At 39.9% G+C, this 22499-nt stretch overlaps 1 protein-coding gene across 2 annotated transcripts in view; it reads left to right on the top strand.

The window, feature by feature from the left end:
* Positions 1-22499, top strand: part of gas7b (growth arrest-specific 7b) — a 456796-nt gene that overhangs the window by 379976 nt on the left and 54321 nt on the right. For both annotated transcript variants that reach the window (XM_043714439.2, XM_088000468.1), the window contains exons 6-8: positions 14340-14429; positions 16442-16557; positions 20475-20549. In XM_043714439.2, the coding sequence (XP_043570374.1) occupies positions 14340-14429; positions 16442-16557; positions 20475-20549 (281 nt within the window). The remainder of the gene's footprint in view (positions 1-14339; positions 14430-16441; positions 16558-20474; positions 20550-22499) is intronic.

The following is a 22499-nucleotide window of genomic DNA, read 5'->3' as shown; positions in this document are numbered from 1 at the left end:
CAATACTGGACAAATTTGTTGAGTTATTATTTGAGGGTGTAGCTAGTAGGGTCAAGAGAATGAGTTAGGTGGTGCAAAGTAATTCATTTTCTAAAGGCATTTGGTGAGGCAACATACAAAGACTCTTATACTAGATAAGGGTGTAGGTAGTTGGGGATGATGTATCAGAGGCATGGTTAACCAATAGGATTTATGAGTAAGAGTAGATAGCATGTTTTCAAGTTGACAGACTGTGACTATTGGTCACAAGAATCAGTGTTAGGGCCTCCGCAATATGCAATCCGTATAAATAGCTTCAGCAACGAAACTTGGACTAATATATTCACATTTTCTGGTGATAGGTAACTATGCAAATGCATATATGTGAAGAGCACAAATATCTGGCAAGAACATACAGGGAATAAGGTGGTGAATTGTGAGCAAGTGTGAGATCAATGTACAGTACTCGTATATTAAGAGGAAAACAAGACTTTTCTTTAAAAGGTATAAAATTTCTAAATATTAACATTCAGAGGGCAATTGGAATGCTGGTGCTATAAGAATTAGAAATTGCATGTTGGCTTTTATTGCATGGGGATTGGTGTACAAGAATAAATTTGATCTTGCTCCAGTTTTACAGGGCTTAGGTGCGATCATGTTTGGAATATAATAAATTTTACTCTCCAAACTCAAGGAAGAACATACTTGTATTGAAGGTGGTATGGCAAGAGTTCACTAAATGGGTCCTGATGTTAGCGGCTAAGTAATTGTCTGTATTTTTTGGAATTTTGTGAAAATGAGAGGTGATCTCATTGAAACATGGAATATTCAGAAGGGACTTGGAAGGGTAGATACTGAGAGGCTCTATCTGCCTAGCCAGGGAATGAGAGAGATGCAAAGACAGCTTTATGGTAAAGGGTTGCTCATTTAATGCTAAGATTAGAAGAAACTTCTTAACACAGAGCATTGTGAATCCTTGGATTCTGTACCGCGGAGAGTTGTACATGCTCCATTATTAACTATTTAAGGTGGAGTGGGTCGGATCTTTGGTTTCTTGGGAAATCCAAGGATATCGGCAGGAGGGTGGGAATGTGGAGTTGAAGTCTAAGATTGGCTGTGATTATTCTGATTGGAGCAGGCCTAACAGACCATATAGTATACACCTGCTCTTAGTTATGGTATTCTTAAGCTGATGATATAACTTCCTTCTATGCATTGGTTTGGGGATTTCCTCTGCATTGCATACCGTTGATTGGACTGGCAGAGGGTGTGGAATGACAGGAGTATGAAGCAAGTTATAGCAACTTGGTGTATGAGAAACTCTGGAAGTGGATAAAGACTAAGGTGGTCAGGAGATGGTGAGAAAATGTGTGGGTGGAAGGGAGAATAACAGATTTCAACAGCATCAGAGGCAAATTGTTCACAGAGGGTGGTTCGTGTGTGGAATGAACTTTGAGGTGGTGGTGGATGCAGGTACAATTACAATGTTTGGATAGATACATAAATAGGAAAGATTTAGAGGGATATGGCCCAGGAACAGGCAGGTGGGGCTTGTTTAGTTTAGGATTATGATTGTCGTAGACTGATTGGACCAAAGAGTCTGCTTCCATGCTGGATGACTGTCTATTTATTCTGTTGCCTTATTAGGTACTTTAATGATCTTCCAGCTATGCCGCCATGTGTAGATGGTAGTTTATACACATCATTACCATGTCCAATGTCCTGTACAGTTACATTGTACATCTTCATCTGTACATTATAGGATGGAATGAATGTAACAGATTCTGTTGCGTCCATCATATGCCTCTCATTTAATTTTTCCAGAAGCCGTTTCCAAACTGGAAATAACTTGAACCTTGCTTAATGAAGACCAAATGAAACCTACAGTAATTTAGTGGTGTATGACCATATTTAATTTTTCCAAAAGTTCTCCAGGTGAAATCACTTTCACCTCCCACATTACATGCTGAGCATGTAAACCACGCATAATGCATACTTTTCTGTGCTCCGTGCTTGTCACATACAGAGCAAGCTGGCTTCATCTAGCCTTGATGACTACCTTTACAAAACTAATCCCGAAACTCTGTTTCTTGAATAGTTGTGAATGTGTTTGTTCTAATTACATCAAGGTAAGTATGTGAAAGGAAACCTCTGCTCTACATTTTTAGGTGTAAATCCCAGCTAAAGCTACAGGAACCATTAGAAATAGAGGAGTCCTTTGAAATGTATACTGCAGGAAATTAATTCACATGTGGTGAAATCCAGGTTTGACCTGCTGGAGAGCTGGCAAGTATTCCTGTGTTAAATGAGCGATCGCCATATTGTGTCAGGCTGTCTGCACTATTTCTCACAATGGAGTGGGTTTGTTCACCACATTGTTTTATGGTGGGGATCTCAAGGTTTGTTTTGGTACAGGAAAGCCACTTGTTAATTGAATGAGAAGAAGCTCTTAAATAAGATGTAGTTCATTATATGTTAGCAAGTGTGGTACAGGTTTCATTGATGTGAAAGATGTTGTTAAGAGACAATAGGGGGATCTTTTCTGAGATCCTCAGTTTTTCCATCACCAGTCTATATACATCATAATAGGTGGTACCACAGGAACTTCTCTGTAATAACCCTTTCAAACTCTTAAACCTGTATATAACATCTCCCCTTGAGCTTTTGCTTCCTTTACAACATTGTGAACATAGTTTCCTCTCAAGGTAAACCCTAATCCTTGCAGTCAGAATTTTGAACAATTTCAGATTTCTGAAACGTGAACAATAAACATGAATCCAGATTTTTTTCAAAAATTGTTTTGTCTTTCTGTGCTTTATGATGTAAAGATCTGTTATGCTTTTCAATAAGTTTTGAATAGCTGCAAAATAAACATCACAATGAAATCTGTATTCCCACCCAATATACTAGCCTTATCTCTCTCCTGAATAATGTTTGTGTTTTAACTTCATATCCTGTAATCCGATATTGAATTAAAGAGCAAAGTATTGTTTCATCCAAGTTTAAAACAACTTTATATACAACCTTCCAGACTCTCTGACTATGTAGTCTGAATCAAACTAGTTGCCTCATTGCAATTTACTGATTATTACAGGAACATCCCTATATGACACCCTTTAAACTGATTTGAAACTCGATTACTTACAGATGAAAGGGAACATCTATAATTACTGATAGCTTGTCTTTAATGTTAGGCTTGGCAAAAGATCACAATGTAAAGACACCACAATCTCCCCATTGAAATTACAGTAAAGTTGTCAATATAGCCTGTTAAACAACTTAACTCACAACAGATCCTGGTTCTTATTCCTGACTGTTAGACCAGTGGATTTGCAGCTGTATATATAAATTCCAGTTCAGTCCTCTGTTTATGCTTGTAAATCTAGAACTTTTTATCTGCAGCAATACTTTTAAAGGAACATTTCCATTTGTGCAAGTCTTTGACAAGCTTTTTCTTTTGACAGAAATTGAAATGTACCAAAATATGGCATGAACTTCATCACTCTCCTTCCACAACCAAAGAATGTTTTCAAGTTTGTGTCCTTGATGTTTTTAGTATAATAGTCGACTGTTGTCATTTCTGAACGTCTGTAGATCGTTCTAACATAATAAACGATGATGAAGCTTTTATGCGTTCCTGGTCGCTGCACAACTTCCTAATAGAACTTCAACCCTCACTGAGCCAATCTTGTCGAGCTTGCATAAATCTGAACCCATGGGACACAACAGGAATTCTTTTGTTCTTTCCCTCCTAATCTGCAGGGTCCTTTTTGTAATGTGGCTGTCAAGTCAATAATCTAGTATAGCATTTCTAAAAGAAAAGAAAAATGCACAGCAAGGTAGTCAGTCTATTTCTTTATTTCAATATTTTATCTATACTGTTAAACCGAATCATCCAGACTTCCAGGCAAGCGAATGTTGACTGAAGTAAACTTCAAAACATGTGCTGTGCGAGTATGGCTTTGGTTGTGGAAGGAGAGGTTCGTGCCATTTGCATTAGAATATATTTTAATGTTCATACAAATAGCACAAATGTACCATTAAATCTTTAATTTGTGTTAGGCACCAGGTGACATTCTTCCTATTGAGAGTTGAACACAATGATGTGATGATATGGGATACGTTGATATTTAACTCACTGGTCATTTCATATTTTGCAAAACTAACTGCAGGCGATAGCTACAAATCTCTCTGCTTCATATCACCATTGCTGTTCTGACCTTCACTGAGATTTTATGACTGTCTTTTGTTCTCTATGGCTACTCCATACAGCAAGTCAAGACCATGTGCCATACTCAGTTGAAACATTGGAAAGATAATTTGGACCAGGGCAAATGGGTCATGATACAGATCCCATCACCAAGTCACCCTTTCTTAACTTGTGCACAGTACATTGGCTGTGACCAGTCAGTTCAGAGTCAGTCCCCTAAACTGGGGAGATTCTGAATCTCCTAGGGCTTCCTGATTGGCCCAGGTTAACCGCTCCAGTCAAGGATCTCATAGGCAACAAGATCCACCAGGTTCCAATCACTACGGGTCACCACTTTGATGTCATTTTCTGCTTATACATTATCTTGATTTTATAACTTTTTTTGTAGTTAAATGGAAAAACATACAGCAATTTTGCAAATATATAAGTAGTTAGTTACAACATTGGGTTCCTCTTTCGCATGCCAAACTACAGGGTCTTCACTGGTGGAGGGGCGAAATTCTGCCAAGTTGATTTAATGGCTCAGAATCTGTAGTCAGAAATGGAGGAGTAGTGCTTCTTGTTCGGTTTGCAGGTTCATACAGTCTTGCTGCAGGTATTTGAGTAGCGACCATTAACTCCCATAGATCCTTTACAGGAGATTTGTGGAATGTGTGAATAAGCAAGCAATAGCATGATCTCTAATTAATTAGATTGAACAATCCCAGCTGAAACACCGAGTTTGTGCCAGATGCTACAAATGAGAATATAAGGTTAATCATAAAATCATTCATGTGAAGAGAAGTAAAGAAAGATGTGAAAGAAAAGGCTTAAAAGTATTTTAAATTCTGCAGTAGTAACAGAATGCAGCTCCACGCTAGTAAAATTTAAACTCGTGGCGTCAAAGGTTGCTGGCAGTCACTATGATGCTTACTTGGAGTTCCATTTTTTTAGTTTAGTGAGTGAGAATCACAACTTCATGTGGATTTTCATGTTGAGTCTTTGTATTAGAATACAGTTTGTGGAGGAACAGCACAAGTTGGACAGCAAGTTAAACTGTACTGGATAAGTGCAGAACTTGGAAGCTGCTGTCCAATTTTCACTTGAATAGCTACTTGCAGCCTTAACATTTTTCTCATGCGAAGTGAGCATCTATCTAAATATATATGTAAAAATTATAATATGGTGAAGCCAAATGTGCACTTAATACTTTTATTTTATTGAATTGTGTATGAAACTGGAAGAAAAGGCATGCTGGATATTTCTAAATAAAACAATGGGAGTGCTGCAGTTCACGAAAGGTCTTCCATGTGAAATGTTAACTCTGTTACTCTGTCTGTCTGTCCCTCCCCACATAAGATGTCTGATCTGCTAGGTTTTTCCAATATTTCCTGTTTTTTATAACCAGTTACCAGACCTGAACTACTGCTGTTGGCCAGCATTCCATCTCAAGTAAGCCAATTATTCTGAACTTTTCCTTTCAATTTGCATTCTGTTCCAGTTGATTGAAAGCTCAGCACATGGAGAGGTGCCAACTGGAATCCCTCTCCTATTTGTTCAAGGACTAGAATCACCCATCTGATTGCCCGAGTCCTGTTATCTTGACGAAAAGAAAGCATGTTCCTCCAGCTATTTGTATTGGCAGAGGTCTCTGTGCAGAGGATGCTCACACAGACTGCTGGTTCAGAGGGGTGGTCTGTGTTGATTTATCTGGTGATAGTTGGAGCATTGTTCAGGTTTTGTACTTGGCTTTGGAGCCTCTGGTCCAGAGAAAGGAGATCAGCCACCTTTTTACACTCTGACTGTTCCTCAGGGGAACGCATGCATATGGGCCTTTGAAGGGTAATTCTGTCTTGGCTCTTCACTGTTGATTAGTACGTGGGTATCCATATGAAAACGAGATAAAGAGAAGTGGAGTCCCATATACAGTAACATCTGATTCAGTCCTCTGACAAGTGGAGTAATCTGGGGAGGTGAAAACGTTGCTCCTATAAAAAAGGGGTAATATTATCCTGATCCCTATCCCTAGAATGAAAGGCAAGGGTTCAAGTCCCACTTGCTCCAAAGGTATGTAATGACGGCAACGAACACTGATTAGGATTTTTTTCTTGCAATCCACCTTTCACAGATGTGCAGCTTTCAGGATTTGCCACTTCTGTGCCTGCTATCCCTTAATTTACTGTGCATTCACTTGCAAGGGCAGAATCTCAGAGGCCAGCTTGCACTGGGAGCCCTCAGCAGTAGTGGTTCAAATCCCACTTTCCCCAAAGGAGTGTCATAACATTTCTGAACAAGCTGAATTAAAATAAATTGGTGGAGTCTGTGCCAGTCATTAATAAAGGTGGAACATTTTGTTATATTTGGTGACTGGTAGCGTTTCTTTTTTAAAAATGGCTAGTCATTCAGTTGTACAGTCAGTTGGAAACAGACCCTTCAGCCCAACTTGTCCATGCCAACCAGATATCCTAAATTAATCTAGTTCCATTTGCCAGCATGTGACCCATATACCTCCAAACCCTTACTATTCATATGCATCATCCAGATGTCTTTTTAATATTATAGTTGTACCAGCCTCCACCACTTCATTCCATAGATGCGCCACCCTCTGTGTGAAAATGTTGCCCTCAGGCCTCTTTAAAATCTTCCCCCTTTCACCTTAAAGCTATGCCTTCTGGTTTTGGATTCCCAAACTGGGAAAAGGACCTTGACTATTCACCCTATCCATGCCCATCCACAGAGGCATGGTGGCTCAGTGATTAGCTGTACTGCCTCATAGCACCAGGGACCTGGGTTCATTTCCACCCTCTGGCAACTGTCTGTGTGGAGTTTGCACATTGTGTCTGTGTGGGTTTCCTCTGGATTCTCAGGTTTCTACCCACAGTTCAAAGATGCGCTTGTTAGGTGGATTGACCATGGTAAATGAAGGGTTACAGGGATAGGATAGGGGTGGGTCTGGGTGGGATTGTCTTCAGAGGGTTGGTGTGGACTGGAGGGCCAAATGGCCTGTTTCCACACTGTAGTGATTCTCTGATTCCATGCCCCTTTTGACTTTATAAACATCTATAATAATTAAGCAATACAAATCGTTTATAAGTAATCACATTTCAAATGAACAGACAATTCAAAGTAAGCAATTTTGCATTGAGTTGAATTGTTGACAGTTCAGGACATTCCTTTTGAAGTCTTGTATACATATTTTGAAGTTCTTGAAAAGATCAAAGATTAACGTTTTGTTGGCTTCTCTAAATGCTATGAGAAGTGACACAACAGTAATCATTTTGATGCAGCTTCCCTATTGATATTTTTTGGCAAGCATCTCTGCACATTTGTTGCTTACATAAGTAACAAAAACAGCAAGACTTCACACGGGGCTTTCCCTGCCACTCCCTGCAGGCTGCACTATGGTAGTTACTGTTGTGTTGACTGATGTCATCAGAAAGAACTGATAAATAATGGGTTAGCAACAGAATATTAGAATAAGTACAAATGGAGATTACGGACTGCACCACTAAACATGGCAGTCACTTAAATGTGCGAAACCTTAGACACAGAGCACATCAAAATGCAACCAACTACAAGCAGATAACATTACACGTTAATTAAATATTCTGGGTTTGTTTTGCTTTTTTGTGGATTGAAAATCTTGGTTGCTCCACCCTTTGGGAATGGAGAGGGGTCAGGGCACGTGTCTGTAAGTCTCAAAAACTGGGAATTACTTTGTTGCTGTCTTGTTGAAACAAAGTGAGCAGACCCTAACTGGCCAATTAGTTGACCTCAGAAATTCTGCCCTCTCAAGTCAGTGCATAGTAAATCGTGGGATAGCAGGCATAGAAGCGGAAAACCCTGAAACCTGTGCATCTGTGGAATGACAGTAACCTCAGATACAGCCTCTATGTATAGCTTTGGGTCCCTTTTTGTGCAGCAGCATTTCAAGAGATCCCCAAAAGGAAAAGACCTTCACCCAAAATTATTAGCCTCCGTCAATGCCAGATTTGCCTCTAGTGGGGTGGGTGCTCACAATTTGTGATTTAATTATTCAAATTCCTCTTGACATTCTGAAGTCCAGTCCCTGGTGGGATGACATTCCTGTTGATTTTGTGTTTCTGCATTGGTGACAGTTAATCTAAGAAAGCTGCAATGAAACAAGATTATGTTTTTCTCTTGTGAGTTACAGACTGGCTCCCTGCGTGTTCTGTGAATGGGTGCTGGATTATTTTTAGCAGTGTGAAGCAGTGCCTGCTAGGATGCTGCCAGTTGAGAGTTGTGAAGGAACACTCTGTTCCTGTCAGCAGCGCAGTGGTATTCTGACGTTTTGCGTATATAATTGCAAGAAGAATCTCTTCATAAATGGTCTAAAAAGAACACATGCAATAGATAAAGTACTTTGCTGTCAATATCATGAAAAAATGAGATCTCTTCATTTGTTTTTGAGTCAATATCGAATTGGTTTAATGGGGTAACAGTAGGTTCCCAGGAAGTAATTACATTCAACATAGACTTGAGTTAGAAGTCTACAGTACAGAAAAAGGCTCTTCAAGTCTGCACCGATCAAAAACAAGCATGTAACTCTTCAAATCCCATTTTCCACACTTGGCCTTTAGCCTTGTATGTCTTGGCATTGCAACGGGTTGCAATTATGGAACCCCAGTTGTCTGCCTTGTGCTTCCTGTCAGCTTGACTCAATTGATAGTGCCTCAGCAATTTTCATTTGGTGTATTATGCAATATCGATATACAGTTTGCCAGGTAAGGGTGGTGAAAGGGCGGGGGCAATTGATACACACTTTTTAGAATAAACTATTGGCAAAATTGCAGGTTATAAGTTAGTGCCTCCTTACCCAGTGTCCACACTTTCAGACTGTATTTGTTTACAGGTTCATAAGTGAATCCCCAGTTAATACAATGAACAGAATATGCAGTTATCAGTGAATAGTTATATTTTGTCGTGGTTTAGGGTTACACAAACCAGGTGCATTAGATATTTCTGACTTCCGATGAGAGGTATGTCACTTGACTGTGTCCCAGTTTAAATTAACCCGTATGCTGTCAGCGCTCCTGAGAGTAAGGGCCTATACTGGGGAGATATAGGTCTGATTTCACAGGGTGATAAATCTGATGGGACTATTTTGGAGGTTGAGTGAGCAAGGCTGAGGGCAATGAGATGATCTCTTGGAAAGTCCACAAATTGCTGAATACCAGAATGGAGTTGACTTCTGTGGGATCAAGGAGCAGTAATGGTCCTCCTTATATCACAACAGTCCTTCAATAACCTTCCTGTGAACAACTGAGTATTTACCAGTGCTGTCTTTAAGGACTACTGCTAGCGCCCTTGACACCAAATGGCCCTGGGTAGAATTGTTCCATCAAAACCAAGTCCTCATCTTGAATGATCCACTCTTTGTAATACAATGTGGTGATTGGCAGGCAGCTGTTCTCTGCCACACAACAAAAAGTGTAAATACAACCATCTTGTATCAAATAAACCTGTCCATCTATTGATAACAGACAGAACACAACACATTGAACAATAAGAACAATTACTCTTACTTCATGTTACCAAAACATAAATAGACCAGGCAGCAGGCCAGGCAAAATATTGGTAGAGAGATCAGTTTATACTTCAGTCTCAAGGCCAAAATTCAGGGCAACATTGGGTCTCTTGGTTCAGATTGTGTTGCATTTATATTGCCACCTTTGGTTCTGAAATGGGTATCCAAGATTTTTCACCAACATGCTAACCAAAGCCTTCTCCCTCAATTCAGGAGGTCATTAAAAATCGCATGTTGCCTTTGATCAACAAGGTGCACAGAATGTCCTTGTCGGTTTTCTTGCTTTCATGTCTTCAAAATTTGCACCTAATAACCATTCTTCCTGTTGATTGTGGGATATAATATGCAACATAATAATGAAATATTTCACAATTCATTACTTTTGAGGTGCACTGTTTTGAAATAATGGGAAATTTTGGTGCTTAGTGAAATATATGACACCGACGACTCTTGTAAAAGGGAGTCTATCTGTTGGTCATGTTTTACAGCAACACCAATGTTGTACTTTAAACTTGATTGATTCTTAATGTTTTATGAACAATTAATTAACGCAAAGTAGCTGAAATAGTAAAAGGAAAGTAATATCTGCAGGGAACTGTGCCATATCATGGAGATAGTTGATCTGCCATAATCTCATTTACTAATCTTTGCTCAATTAATTAATCTCAACAGGATGGCCTAAAGGATAGAAAGTGGGAGGTACATGTGCATTGATGGCAGAGGAGAGTAGTCCAGTTTCATGGTGATTGCTTTTGTTTTCATTTTTATTGACACTTTGGGTATGTGTACTGCTACTACGGCAATATTCAGCTGCCAATACTTGTACGTTGAGATGGTACAGTACCTTTTCAAACTAGGGGTGCTGTGATTGGAGTTGCTAGGGAGTGTTGAGATTGTTACTCATTCATCATGCAGGAAGAGGATGTGTGTCCATGTTAGGATTGGCTGAAACCTGACTGGAGATCGTGTACGTGTTGGGACTCCTACGGCATTAATGCCCTCCTACATCATGATGGAAAAAAAAGTCATGAGGATGGCGACATAAGAATTGACAGAAATCAGCCCCATGAGCTTGCTTTATGATTCAGTACGATCATGACTGGTCTCCTCTGGTTCAAATGAACATCGCCATCTAGTCCCACCAACCTTTGCTGCTGTTGCCCATGGAAATCTAAGTCCGCCTTAAAAATGTTCAGTAAGCTGCCTCCACTACCCTCTGAGGCACAGACTTGTGAAGTTTTTCTGAAGCTTATGCAAAAAAATTCTCTTCATCTCTGTCCAAAAAAAATTCTAAACTGGGTCACCTTAGTGAGTTGTTGCTGCCTTGCATATAGATATCACATAATGCAGTCATGTTGTTATGAGGGGTTGTTTGAGAGTGGCAGATGGTTAGGGGCCGGGTAGGGACCGCGGGAATGGAGTGGAGAGGGAGTGTTGAGTAGAAGACAAATGGATAAGGCCCCACATAGGACAGTGATAACAAATGTCAGAGGTCATGAGATCCTAAGGAATTTCATATATTGGCACCATAATTGGTTAAGTGGCAGGCAGCAGAAGGTGATGATTGAGGGGTATTTTTCTGACAGGAAGCCTATGATCTGTGGGTTCCAAAGGGGTCACTGCAAGGGTCCTTGCTGTTTGTGGTTTATACAAATGACTTAGACTTGAATGAGGGAAGGTTGATCAGTAAGTTTGTGAATGTTACAGAATTGGTGGGATAGCAAATAGTGAGGAGGATAGCCTTAGATTACAGGAGGATATAGTTGGGCTGATGAGTGGGAAATGGAATTTAACCTTGATAAATGTGAGGTTGTGCACTTGGATAGATCAAACAAGGCAAGGGAATGGTTGGATCCTTGGAAGCACTGAGGGTCAGAAAAACCTTGGTGTGCATGTACATCAGTCCCTTAAGGTACCAAGACATGTGGATGCAGTGGTTAAGAAGGCACATTGTATACTTGTCTTTTATTAGCTGAGGAAGAGGTTAAGAGCAGATATTCTGGAACAATATAAAACATTGGTTAGCCCACAGCCAGAATGCTGTTTGCAGTTCTGGAATCCACGTTCTAGGAGAAATGGAGAGGTTGTAGAGGAGATTTATCAGGATGTGCCTGGGCTGGAAAGTTTCAAACAAGAAGTGGGTTTGGACAGGCTGCGGTTTTCTTTAGAGCAGAGGAGATTGAGGGGACATGATTTAGATGTCTACGTTTTTGAGGATAGAAAGGAAGAAACTGTTTCCCCTTGATGGAGGGATCGATGACCCAGTCGGCATCGATTTAAGGGAAGGGGCAGAAGGTATAGAGGGACATGTGAGAAAAAACATTTTCACCCAGAGGGTGATGGAAATCTGAACGTCTGTGCTTGTTAGTGGTAGAGACAGAAACCCAACATTTCAGAAGTACAGCAAGCTTTTTATTAACCAACACCTAGGGGACCAGGAATGTGCCAGTTGATCAAATATTCTGGTTTATCAAGAGGTCCACATAATCAATATTCTAAAAAAACACACTAAATAATAGAAATATTAAGAGGGAATATACAGAGTCATACAGCACAGACACAGACCCTTTGGTCCCACTCATCCATGCTGACCAAGTTTCACAAACTAAACTTAATCCCACTTGCCTGCATTTGGCCTATATCCCTCCAAACCTCTACCTGTCCAAATGTTTTTTAAATGTTGTAACTGTACCTACATCTACCCTTTTATTCTGGCTGTTCATTCCACATACAAAGCACCCTGTATGAAAAAAGTTGCTCCTCAGGTCTCTCAAATCTTTCTCCACTCACCTTTAAAAATGTGCTCTCTAGTTTTGAATTCCATCGGAGGGAAAATTCCTTTGCTATTTGCTTTATGATTTTGCCCCACATGATTTTATAAACCTCTAATGTTACCCCTCAATCTTCTATGGTCCAGTGGGAAAAGGTCTCAGCTTATCTACCCTCTCTTTATAACTCAAACCCTCCTGTACCAGTAACACTCTGGTAAATCCTTTCTGAACTTGCGGCAAGGTGACCAGCACTGCACAAGGTACTCCAGAAGAGACCTCACCAATGTTCTGTACAACCTGAGCGTGACATCCCAACTTCTATACTCAATAGTCTGAGCAATAAGGCAAGCATGCTAAATGCCGCCTTAACCACTCTGTCCACCTGTGATGCAACTTTCAAAGAACTATGTACCTCAACCCCCAGGTGTCTCTGTTCAACAATACAATCCAAGGCTCTATCATTAACTATGTAAATCCTGCCCTTGTTTGTTTTACCAAAATACAATACCTCGCATTATCCAAATTAAACTCAATCTTCCACTCTTCAGTCCCACTGGCCCAGTTGATCATCATCCAGTTGTGATCTTAGATAGTCTTCAGTGTTGACTATACCACTAATTTTGGTGTCATTAGCAAACTTACTAACTACGTCTCCTAAATTCTTATCCTAATTGTTTATATAAATGATGAACAAAAGTGGACCCAGCACCAACCCTGCCAAACACCGCTGGTCACAGGCCTCCAGTCTGAGAAACAATCCTCCACCACCATCTTCTGTCTCCTAACATCAAACTAATTTTGTATCCAATTAGCAAGCTCTCCCTGAATCCTATGTGATCTAAAGCTTTAATGAAGTCCATGTAGGCAACACCTACTGCCCTGCCCATCTCAATCTTTTTGGTTATGTCCTTTTTAAAAAAAAGCTTAATCAAGTTTTTGAGAGACCATTTCCCCCACACAAAGCCATGCTGACTTTTCCTAATCACTCCTTGCCTCTCCAAGTACATGTCAATCAAATCTTTCAGAATCCCATTCAACAGCATAAATCACTTAACTAATAGTGTAATTTTACCTTAAATAAAACTTACTGGTACAGAACCTTCTTACACTCATCCTCAATTGACTACTGAAACATTGTGGAAATTGTGATAATACAAGAAATATCTGGAATTACAGGCATATAATTTTTGCCGGTTTGTCAAGAACACCTGTTAAAATTAGGTTTGCTGCATTTAGTTGTGCACTTGCGATGCCAAAGCATACAAGGCTATGTGCCAAGTGCTGTTAAAAGGGATTGGAATAGTTAAATTGTTTTTGACTGGCACAGATGAGATGGGCCAAAGAGCCTTTTTCTGTGCTGTAAATCTGAGTATTTTACTTGGATGTCTCTTCATGTTTCAGCTGCACTTATGCAGGAATGTGGAGAATGTTTCCTCATGCTCTGAGCTGAGACTTTGTAGGTGGTGGAAAGGCTTTGCAGAGATGGAAGATGAACCACTTACCACTATATAACAAGCTTCTGCCCTGCTCTGTGGTTGAATAGACTGTAACCACTCTTTATGTTGGCATGGAATATGAAGATTGACTGTTTGGCTGCAGTTCATGAATGGTTTTAGTGAACCATCCTACAATACACCTTTCAGCAGAGACAAAGCTGAGAACATACGCTACAGGATTAAATTATTGAGTAAATAGGAATCGAGAGGCTGAAAATTACTGGTATCATATGACTGACAAAGCAATACTATCATTTTCTCCAAAGTAAATTGTGCCTAAAATGCAAATAGAGCAAGAACCTACATTTTGATCATCGGTTTGTCATGACTTAGAAGTGTTTTTTTTCCCCAAACAGATAAATTGTGTTACGTTTCCACATCCAGACACTATGCCTGAACAGCAGCTGCTTAAACCAGATGACTGGAGCTACTGTGACTACTTCTGGGTAAGGAACGTTTTCCCATTGTGGCTGTGGTTCAAATCCTGGCTAATAGAGATCGCCAGATGTTCATCGCAGTGTAACCCATGTAACTCTGAGATTGCTGGTTCAGTGCACATGTTGCCATCACAACACTGGCATTTTGTTACAACACTGAAAGATGGATTTAAGTGGATTAGCCAAGAAACTGTAGATGGTTAGAATCTCTAGACTGAATGCTATTGGATTGTAATATTTGAGTTTACTTTGAACAAATGAAACAAAGTACTGAGCGAGAGAAAAACTTAGCAACAATAGGATAGAAGTTATCCAAGCTAGTGCAATGATTTTTCACATTGTTGTCATCAAAGTCTTTTAAAAGTTAAATTTTAAGTAGATATTTTACTTTTTCTTTCTTGCTTACTTTCACTTTTTAAAAAAAAAATCTCTCATTCTTACTGTCTTCTGTTTGATTTATTTCTCCTTAAGTTGTTTTCCCTTATCTCTCTTCAGGATATCCCTCCTCCCCTGTGTCCCTGACTCTGCATACAGGTAGACCTAAACCCAGCCCTGTCACTTCCCTGATCCTGAGCTGATTGCAATGAGGTGTGTGAGAAGGTGCTCATTGAAAGAAGGAATTCCATACATTTACTTAGTGCCTTTCTCAACCTCAGGATGCTCCAAAGTGAATGAACCACTGTAGAAATACGAGTAGCAGTTTATCTTTTTGGTGATGTTGATTGAGGGATAAATATTGTATGGGGACGAACAAAAGCTGCTATTTGTGTGGTGCTGTAGTGTCTTCTCCATCTGGGCAAGTAAGGCATTGGTTTAATATCTTGTAATAATAAGTGGCATTCCTGTTATTTTTAGACATGGTTTTAGACATCCAACCAGTGGTAACAGCTTAGCTGTAACTACCCTTTTAAGCATCTTGTAAGTTTCAATGCGATCACCTCTTCTTTGAAACTCTAGAGAATGCAGACTCCATTTGTCTAATCTTTCTCTAAATGACAGTCCTGCCATTCTGGGAACAAGTCTGCACTCTGTCTATGCCAATAATATCTTCCCTGAGGTAAGGAAACCAAAACTGCACATGGTACTCCAGGGGCTATTTATCCAAGCCCCTATACAATTGAAGCAAGACTTCACTGCCCCTGTCTTCAAATCATCTTGCAATAAAAGCCTAGCATTTAATTAGGCTTGTTAATGGCTTACTGCACCTGCATGTTAGCTTTCACTGACTCATCACTGTGATGGCTATGTCCTTTTGCACAGCAACACTTTCCAACCTCATATTATTTAAGAGATACATTGCACATCAATTCTTCGTACCATTTTCTCCGCATTATATCCTATCTGCGATGTTCTTGCCCATTCACCTAGCCTGTCTGAATCCTCCTGAAGGTAGTTTTCCTCACAATGTGCATTCCCACTTATTTCAGTATCATTAAGAAATTTGGAAATATTACACTTGGTCTCCACCACATATGTGTATTGTGAAGAACTGGGGTCCAAGTAATATTTATTGTGGAATCCCATGACTCATTGCTTGCCAACATGACAATGACCCGTTTATTCCTAGTCCCTCCTAAGTAATGAATCTGCCCTGACAGCTTTTAATTTCAATAGTTAGACAATCCCAAACATTGACTCGCCAAATTTCCAATTTTGTTGCCACTTTGTGTTGTAAATTTACCCTTGTTGCTTAATACTGTTCGCAGCCATGCCATTTGTTTCTCCCGACCTGGTTGTACCACTTTGTGTCTGGGTGACTGAATGCATGAACAAAAATCCCAGTGAGTAGTGAGACAGAAAGAACAGAGTAGAATGGGATGTGAAACTTGGATTGTCAACCGAGGCATCCCATAAACGCTACCAATCATGGTCAGAAACTTTGGAGCATGTCAGCATCCAGGCTTCCACTCTCTTCTCTCCCCCCCCCCCCCCCACTTTCTGAAGTGAATGAAAACCAAAATATATCTTTTACAGGAATATTCTTCAAAACATTCTTTTTTGTTTCCTGCTTTTCTCAACAGGCAGACAAAAAGGACCCCCAGAGCAACAGCACAATTGCTGGATTTGATATTATCCTTGTGAAACAGCTCAAGGGCAAACAAATGCAGAAAGAAATGGCCGAATTTATTCGGGAAAGGTAATTGCATCAACTCATCGTCTAAATGTTTTACTTGTATTTCACTTTTTAAACTGTACTTCTGAATACTAATGTATTTCCTTTGGGATGTGGCCCATTTGTAGTAACAAAGATAGGTTATGATGTGTCGTCTTTGATCCATTGCGCAGGGAATTGGCAAGAAGCTGTCTGATACCGAATATTGATGAATGTTAAACTTGGTCAACTTAATTATCTTGCTTTTATTTCTGTTGCTGTTGTTAAATTTCCAGCATTATTGCTATTATTGTATGATGGAGAATGCTATAAAGATGTCTAGATAGGCACTTTCACAAACTTTGAGAAATAGCTTGTTTTGTGGTTTGAATGAGATTTTTTGAGAGAATGCGATGAGTGATAACAAAACAAAGTGGAGCTACTGACATGTATATAAATGCAGCTTCCTCTGCATTTATAAGCAAGAAAGACTCTCAATTGTAATGGCCTTTTACACAAGAACGTCCCAAAAATCCTTTTGTTCGACACAGATGCGATCTACAATCATGGCAGTTAATTTGGACATAGTGAGGTCCCATACGTGGCAATGTGATAGCAGACAAGAATCTCTTTATTTGTTAAGTTGGTTGAAAGAGGAACGTAATCAAGGACAATGTTCCTCAATGTAGTTGCCAGGGTGTTATCAGAGAGGGGAAGGCAGCCCCTGGATTTAATGGGCCACGTCTTCTGGTCTCTGGATCACCAGAGAACACGCACAATCCAAGACAAGCTTCAAGATTCTGCAGAAACCCTGAGACAGTTGATTTCTGTGGGAGTTGCCTGGGAAGCCTAAACAAGCAAAAAGGAATTCCCATGCTCTGCAGAGTCAAACGTCTGGACAGTTCCGATGTACTTAACCTGAATTAGAGCTGAAGATTAAATGCTGGTCAACCAGTGATGCCCATATCCCGTGAGTTAATTTTTTAAAAAAAAGCGACTCTGGGAAATGGTAGGCAGATAAAAATCTAGTTTAAAATCTAACTGCAGAAGTGAACCTCAATCACTCACTGACCCCCGACTCCTCGGACTGGCCTCACCCCCAATCTGACCACCACACTCAACCATACTAACTCCTGACCAGACCTGACCACCTGACTAATCCTCCCAACCTGACTACTCCCTGACCCATGTGTTGTACCATCCTCCTACCCATTTACATAATTTGCATCATACACTTAAACTCGCTAATGGCAGCTAGTGCTATAAAAATGGAATGTGTCCAGTTTTATGGCAGTGCGATAGATTTGAGTTCAAGTTGAACCCCAGATTTACCAGCTTGTGATTAGTGCTGCCCACTGAATTAGGGTGGACCTTCTTGAATATGTTTCCTAACTTTAGCTGCTGGAAGTGCAGGTTGCAACAATATGCAATTTCCTAGGTAGGATTTTATGAGGAGGGCTCCGTTTGACGATTATGGCATAATTACATAGTCACTGAATAAATTCAGGCAATCTGCTGAGGTCCATAATCCTCACATCCATTCATTTATTCCTCTTTATTTATGTCTGACTCTAGCAATCCCCTACTCAGGGCTGGCTGGATGAGAAAGAAAGGCCAGGAATACGTAGGTCTATTGGGAAGTAGATTCAGTTTTTAATGTTATGCCCAATTTACCTGTCCACTGGGATACAGGGTAATGCAGCCAGTTGATCCACTGTCATTGGTCTCGCCCCCAGAATGAGCAATTAAAATGGAATGTGCCAGATGTCAGTAGCCATGAACATTTTGTATGCTTCGTTAAGGGATAAATTTTGTACATCTCTACTTGCACCTTTGGTCTATTCAACAAGTCCATTGCAGAACTTCTAGAATATTTAACAAGCGATTAAAATATTGGGTCATTTCGTTATGCAATTTAAATCCAATCTGACGATTAGGAACAATCTTGCACAATAATTTCAGGGATGTGTTTTTGTTTACAAACTTGGCTTACCATAGTGTCTCAGTGGTGCTAGTTTCTAATTAGTCTTAAAACTTCACATTTGAAGGTGTGTACACACTGCCAAACATTCTGATAGGATGGCATAAGGCAAGGCTGCAGCAGTAATATTCTTTTGTTGGTCTGAATGCCCTCAAGTGTATTTCTTCAATACCACTTAAGGAAAATTCTTAGGTCATGCAAGGCAGATACAGATCAATAAGTTACTTTAATTCATAGTGCATCACCATAGCCACTGTTGTCATAAGTTCGGTAATTTCAATCACCATAAACTCACTTTGTGTATTAATGTGAAATAATTAGCAAACACAATTCACAAGCCAGCATCCAGGTTCAGTGGGTAATATGGAAGGCAAATGGAATGTTAGCCTTTATTTCAAAGGCACTGGATTATAAAAATAGGGAGGTTTTGCTAAAATTGGAAGGCACTAGTCAGACCATAGCTGGAATACTTTTCTAAAGACATACTGGCATTGGAAGTAGTCCAGAGAAAGTTCACGAGGCTGATACCAGATATGGAGGGATTGTCTTAATGAGAGGAGGTTGAGTAGATTGTACTCATTGGAGTTTAGAATGGGAAATGACCACCTTGAAACATACATGCGTCTTAAGGGATGCTGAAAGACTGTTTCCCCTTATGGTAGAGTCTGGAACCAGAGGGCATTATCTCAAAATAAAGAGTCACACATTTACGACCGAGATAAGGATGAATTTATTTTCTTCAATGGAAGTGAATCTGCGGAAGTTGTCACCACTGAGCCCTGCAGAGGCAAGGCCATTCAGTATATTCAAGACTAAGATCGACAGAAATTTAATCAGTTAAGAAATTGAGGATTATGGTGTAAAGGCAGGAAAGTGGAGTTGTGTTGCCTGATCAACGACAATTTAATGGAGTGACAGAGCAAACTCAATGGGCTATTTCAGCTCCAACCTCTTGTGGCCTTGCACATCACTGCGGATCGTCCTGTTTGACGAGAACAAAATAAATATTAAATATCCCTGTTGTCCAATGGATTTGCTGGCTCATATCCTCTTTAGGGATCAATAGATTCTGTGTGGTCTGGTGCAGTAGAGGAAAACCACTTGCTAGTTCAAGGAGAAAATGTTCTTGCCTATAATCATTTCCATGCATGTCAACTTATGTGAATACATATTTGAAACTCAAAGTAAACCTAACAGTTTCTTCCCATTTAGTTCCTTGGGAAGTCTTTTGAAACACAAGAATATTGAACGAAGACATATGTTTCGCACATGCACATACATTGGCACTCAAAGGTTACAATGTTTCCCATTACTGACTTCTGTTGTCAAAAGTCACCACACTTGCATTTAAATGAGTTTTTAAAAATTATTTTAAAATCAAAGTCATGGGATTGATGGTAAACTGCATGTCTTCCTGAGATGTCCACATGCTGGTGTTGGACTGAAGTGGACAAAGTCCGAAATCACACGACACCAGGTTATAGTCTGATGAAGGGGCAGTGCTGCAAAAGCTTGTGGTTTCAAATAAACCTGTGTCATTGGAATCATACCTTCGTGTCAGACCTAGAGTAGGTATTGTGATATTGTGCATATAGAATATTGCACGGTCAATTAGCTGACTGACTGACTGCTTTTTAGAATCCTAGAATATTACAATATCGATAGAAGGAGGTGGTTTAGCCTCTCGTACCTGCGTTGGCTGTTTGGTGGCACTAGCTAATTAATTCCAGTTCTCTACTCTTTCTGTCCTTCTCTCCTGTCTTAAAGAAAATCAAGCATTGATATTCCAAACAATTTCACCCTAACTGATTGGGACAAAAGCTGTATTGACAAACTATGTTTTGAGTTTACGCACCATTCTGATATTTGCTTACAATGCAATATTTTGTTCCAAGAATACAAAAGTAGGAAATTTTCTTCTTGTAAGGTGTGGCTATTCGGATCAACATTGAATAAATATATATATATCTATTTTTTAAAGGATTAAAATAGAAGAGGACTATGCCAAAAACCTAGCAAAGCTCTCCCAGAGTCCACTGGCGGGCCTAGAGGAAGGGTGAGTTTATCATTTTATTGTGATTTTGCATTCCTAAGTGTTGCTACAGCTTTAAATGGAAAATGTTCTTCATTAAAACTGCATTTGAATGATTTTTTAAAAAATTGTGTGCAAGTAGAAATTTGAAAGGGTTCAGAAAAGATTTTCAAGGATGTTGCCAGGGTTGGAGGATTTGAGCTATAGGGAGAGGCTGAACAGGCTCGGGCTGTTTCCCTGGAGTGTCGGAGGCTGAGGGGTGACCTTATAGAGGTTTACAAAATTGAAGGGCATGGATAGGATAGTCCAGAACTAGAGGACATAGGTTTAGGGTGAGAGGGGAAAGATATAAAAGAGACCAAAGGGGCAAAATTTTCACGCAGAGGGTGGTACGTGTACGGAATGAGCTGCCAGAGGATGTGGTGGAGGCTGGTACAATTGCAGCATTTAAGAGGCATTTGGATGGGTACATGAATAGGAAGGGTTTGAAGGGATATGGGCTGGGTGCTGGCAGGTGGGACTAGATTGGGTTGGGATATCTGGTCGGTGTGGACAGGTTGGACCGAAGGGTCTGTACATCTGACTCTAAGTAGAGATATCAAGCAAAACTTGCCACTATAGAATTGGGAGGTGGCATAGATCAACCAGATGGGCAGACCCTGTGACCAACAAAGCATACAGCAAATTTAATATGTTCATTTTTAGTATCTGAATGCATCAGAATTGAGTTAATTGTTTTAGTGCTCGTGGTTTAATTTTTTTTCGGAATACATTAAGACCATTGTCAGTGGGACAATTCAAACAACTCCATCTAACCTTATAAACAGAAAGGGGAAGATAAGTGTTTTAAATGCACTCTGACAGCTTCATTGAAAACGGTAGTGTGTGGTTGGGACTTGCTCACAAGTCCCAGCATGAATAGCATTGGACAAGCAAGGACTTCAGTCAGGGGTTAACTACTGTGCTGTGGGGAAGTGAGGAAGGAATGAGCTGAACACTGACTTGAGAAGCCTGAGCTTCCTCAGAATAACTCCGTCCGATCTGCCCAAGGACCTATGACTCCAGCACTGACCTGAGGAGGCACAAATAGCGAAGCCTGGCTCATCTTATCCACGTTTTGTGCACACATCAACAAACCTTTATCTTCAGACCATAAATAATAGTAATGTTTGATATATAGCAAGATATTTGCAAAAAATGCAGAAGTAAGCAGCAAGATGATAATGGTACAATACTTAAAGGACAGTGAAGCTAGAAACAGTCAGAATGATGGCATATTATGATGACATTAGTCTATTAATTTTTTGGAATCACCAGTTTATCCCTAAGTCTTCCTCCGATTTCTCAATGCAATATTTGATTTGTGGCAAGGGTGGGGTGAACTTTGTCAGTGAATGGGGACTAGCTGTCAATTGGCTTGCATTGAAATTAAAATTAATCACATATGGCATTGTCTTTGTATATGTCAAAGATGTCAATGTCAGAGACTTTAAGTGTCTTATTTTCAAGCATATGATGAATCAGGTTGGAAATGCAGTGTGCAACTTGGAGCAGTTGGTCTACTTGTGGGCCCTAGTCTGCAGTGGCTGATCATAAAATGGACTGCCTTTTACTCGTGATTTAAATTCTCATGCAATGCAGTTGTGATTTTCTGAGGGAGTGCCAGAACCCAACAGAGGGCAAAGGATAATTCATTCCAATGATTTTTATTCATTTCCCTAGTCTGTGGACACATGAACATTTCAGGAAAAAAATTCCAGAATGTCAGCATTAACTTTGATCACATTATTCCTGAATCCTGGCAATAGAGTTAATGAGGTCCAATTGCCTTTCATTTAAGATTGTGGATGGATTTGCACAATTTGAAATGACATTAGACTTTTTTCTATTTTGAGTTCATGGGTTCACCATCAACAGATGTACAATGTCTCCTTTGTTGATCATTTTGATAAAAAGTTCTTGCTAATCTTTTTG

The sequence above is a fragment of the Chiloscyllium plagiosum genome, unplaced genomic scaffold (assembly GCF_037043375.1).
Source record: "Chiloscyllium plagiosum isolate Xiang-an unplaced genomic scaffold, Cpla_swu_hap1 HiC_scaffold_25, whole genome shotgun sequence".
Classification (NCBI taxonomy): domain Eukaryota; kingdom Metazoa; phylum Chordata; class Chondrichthyes; order Orectolobiformes; family Hemiscylliidae; genus Chiloscyllium; species Chiloscyllium plagiosum.
The sequence above is the reverse complement of the archived record's forward strand: the minus strand, read 5'-3'. Positions and strand labels throughout refer to the sequence as shown.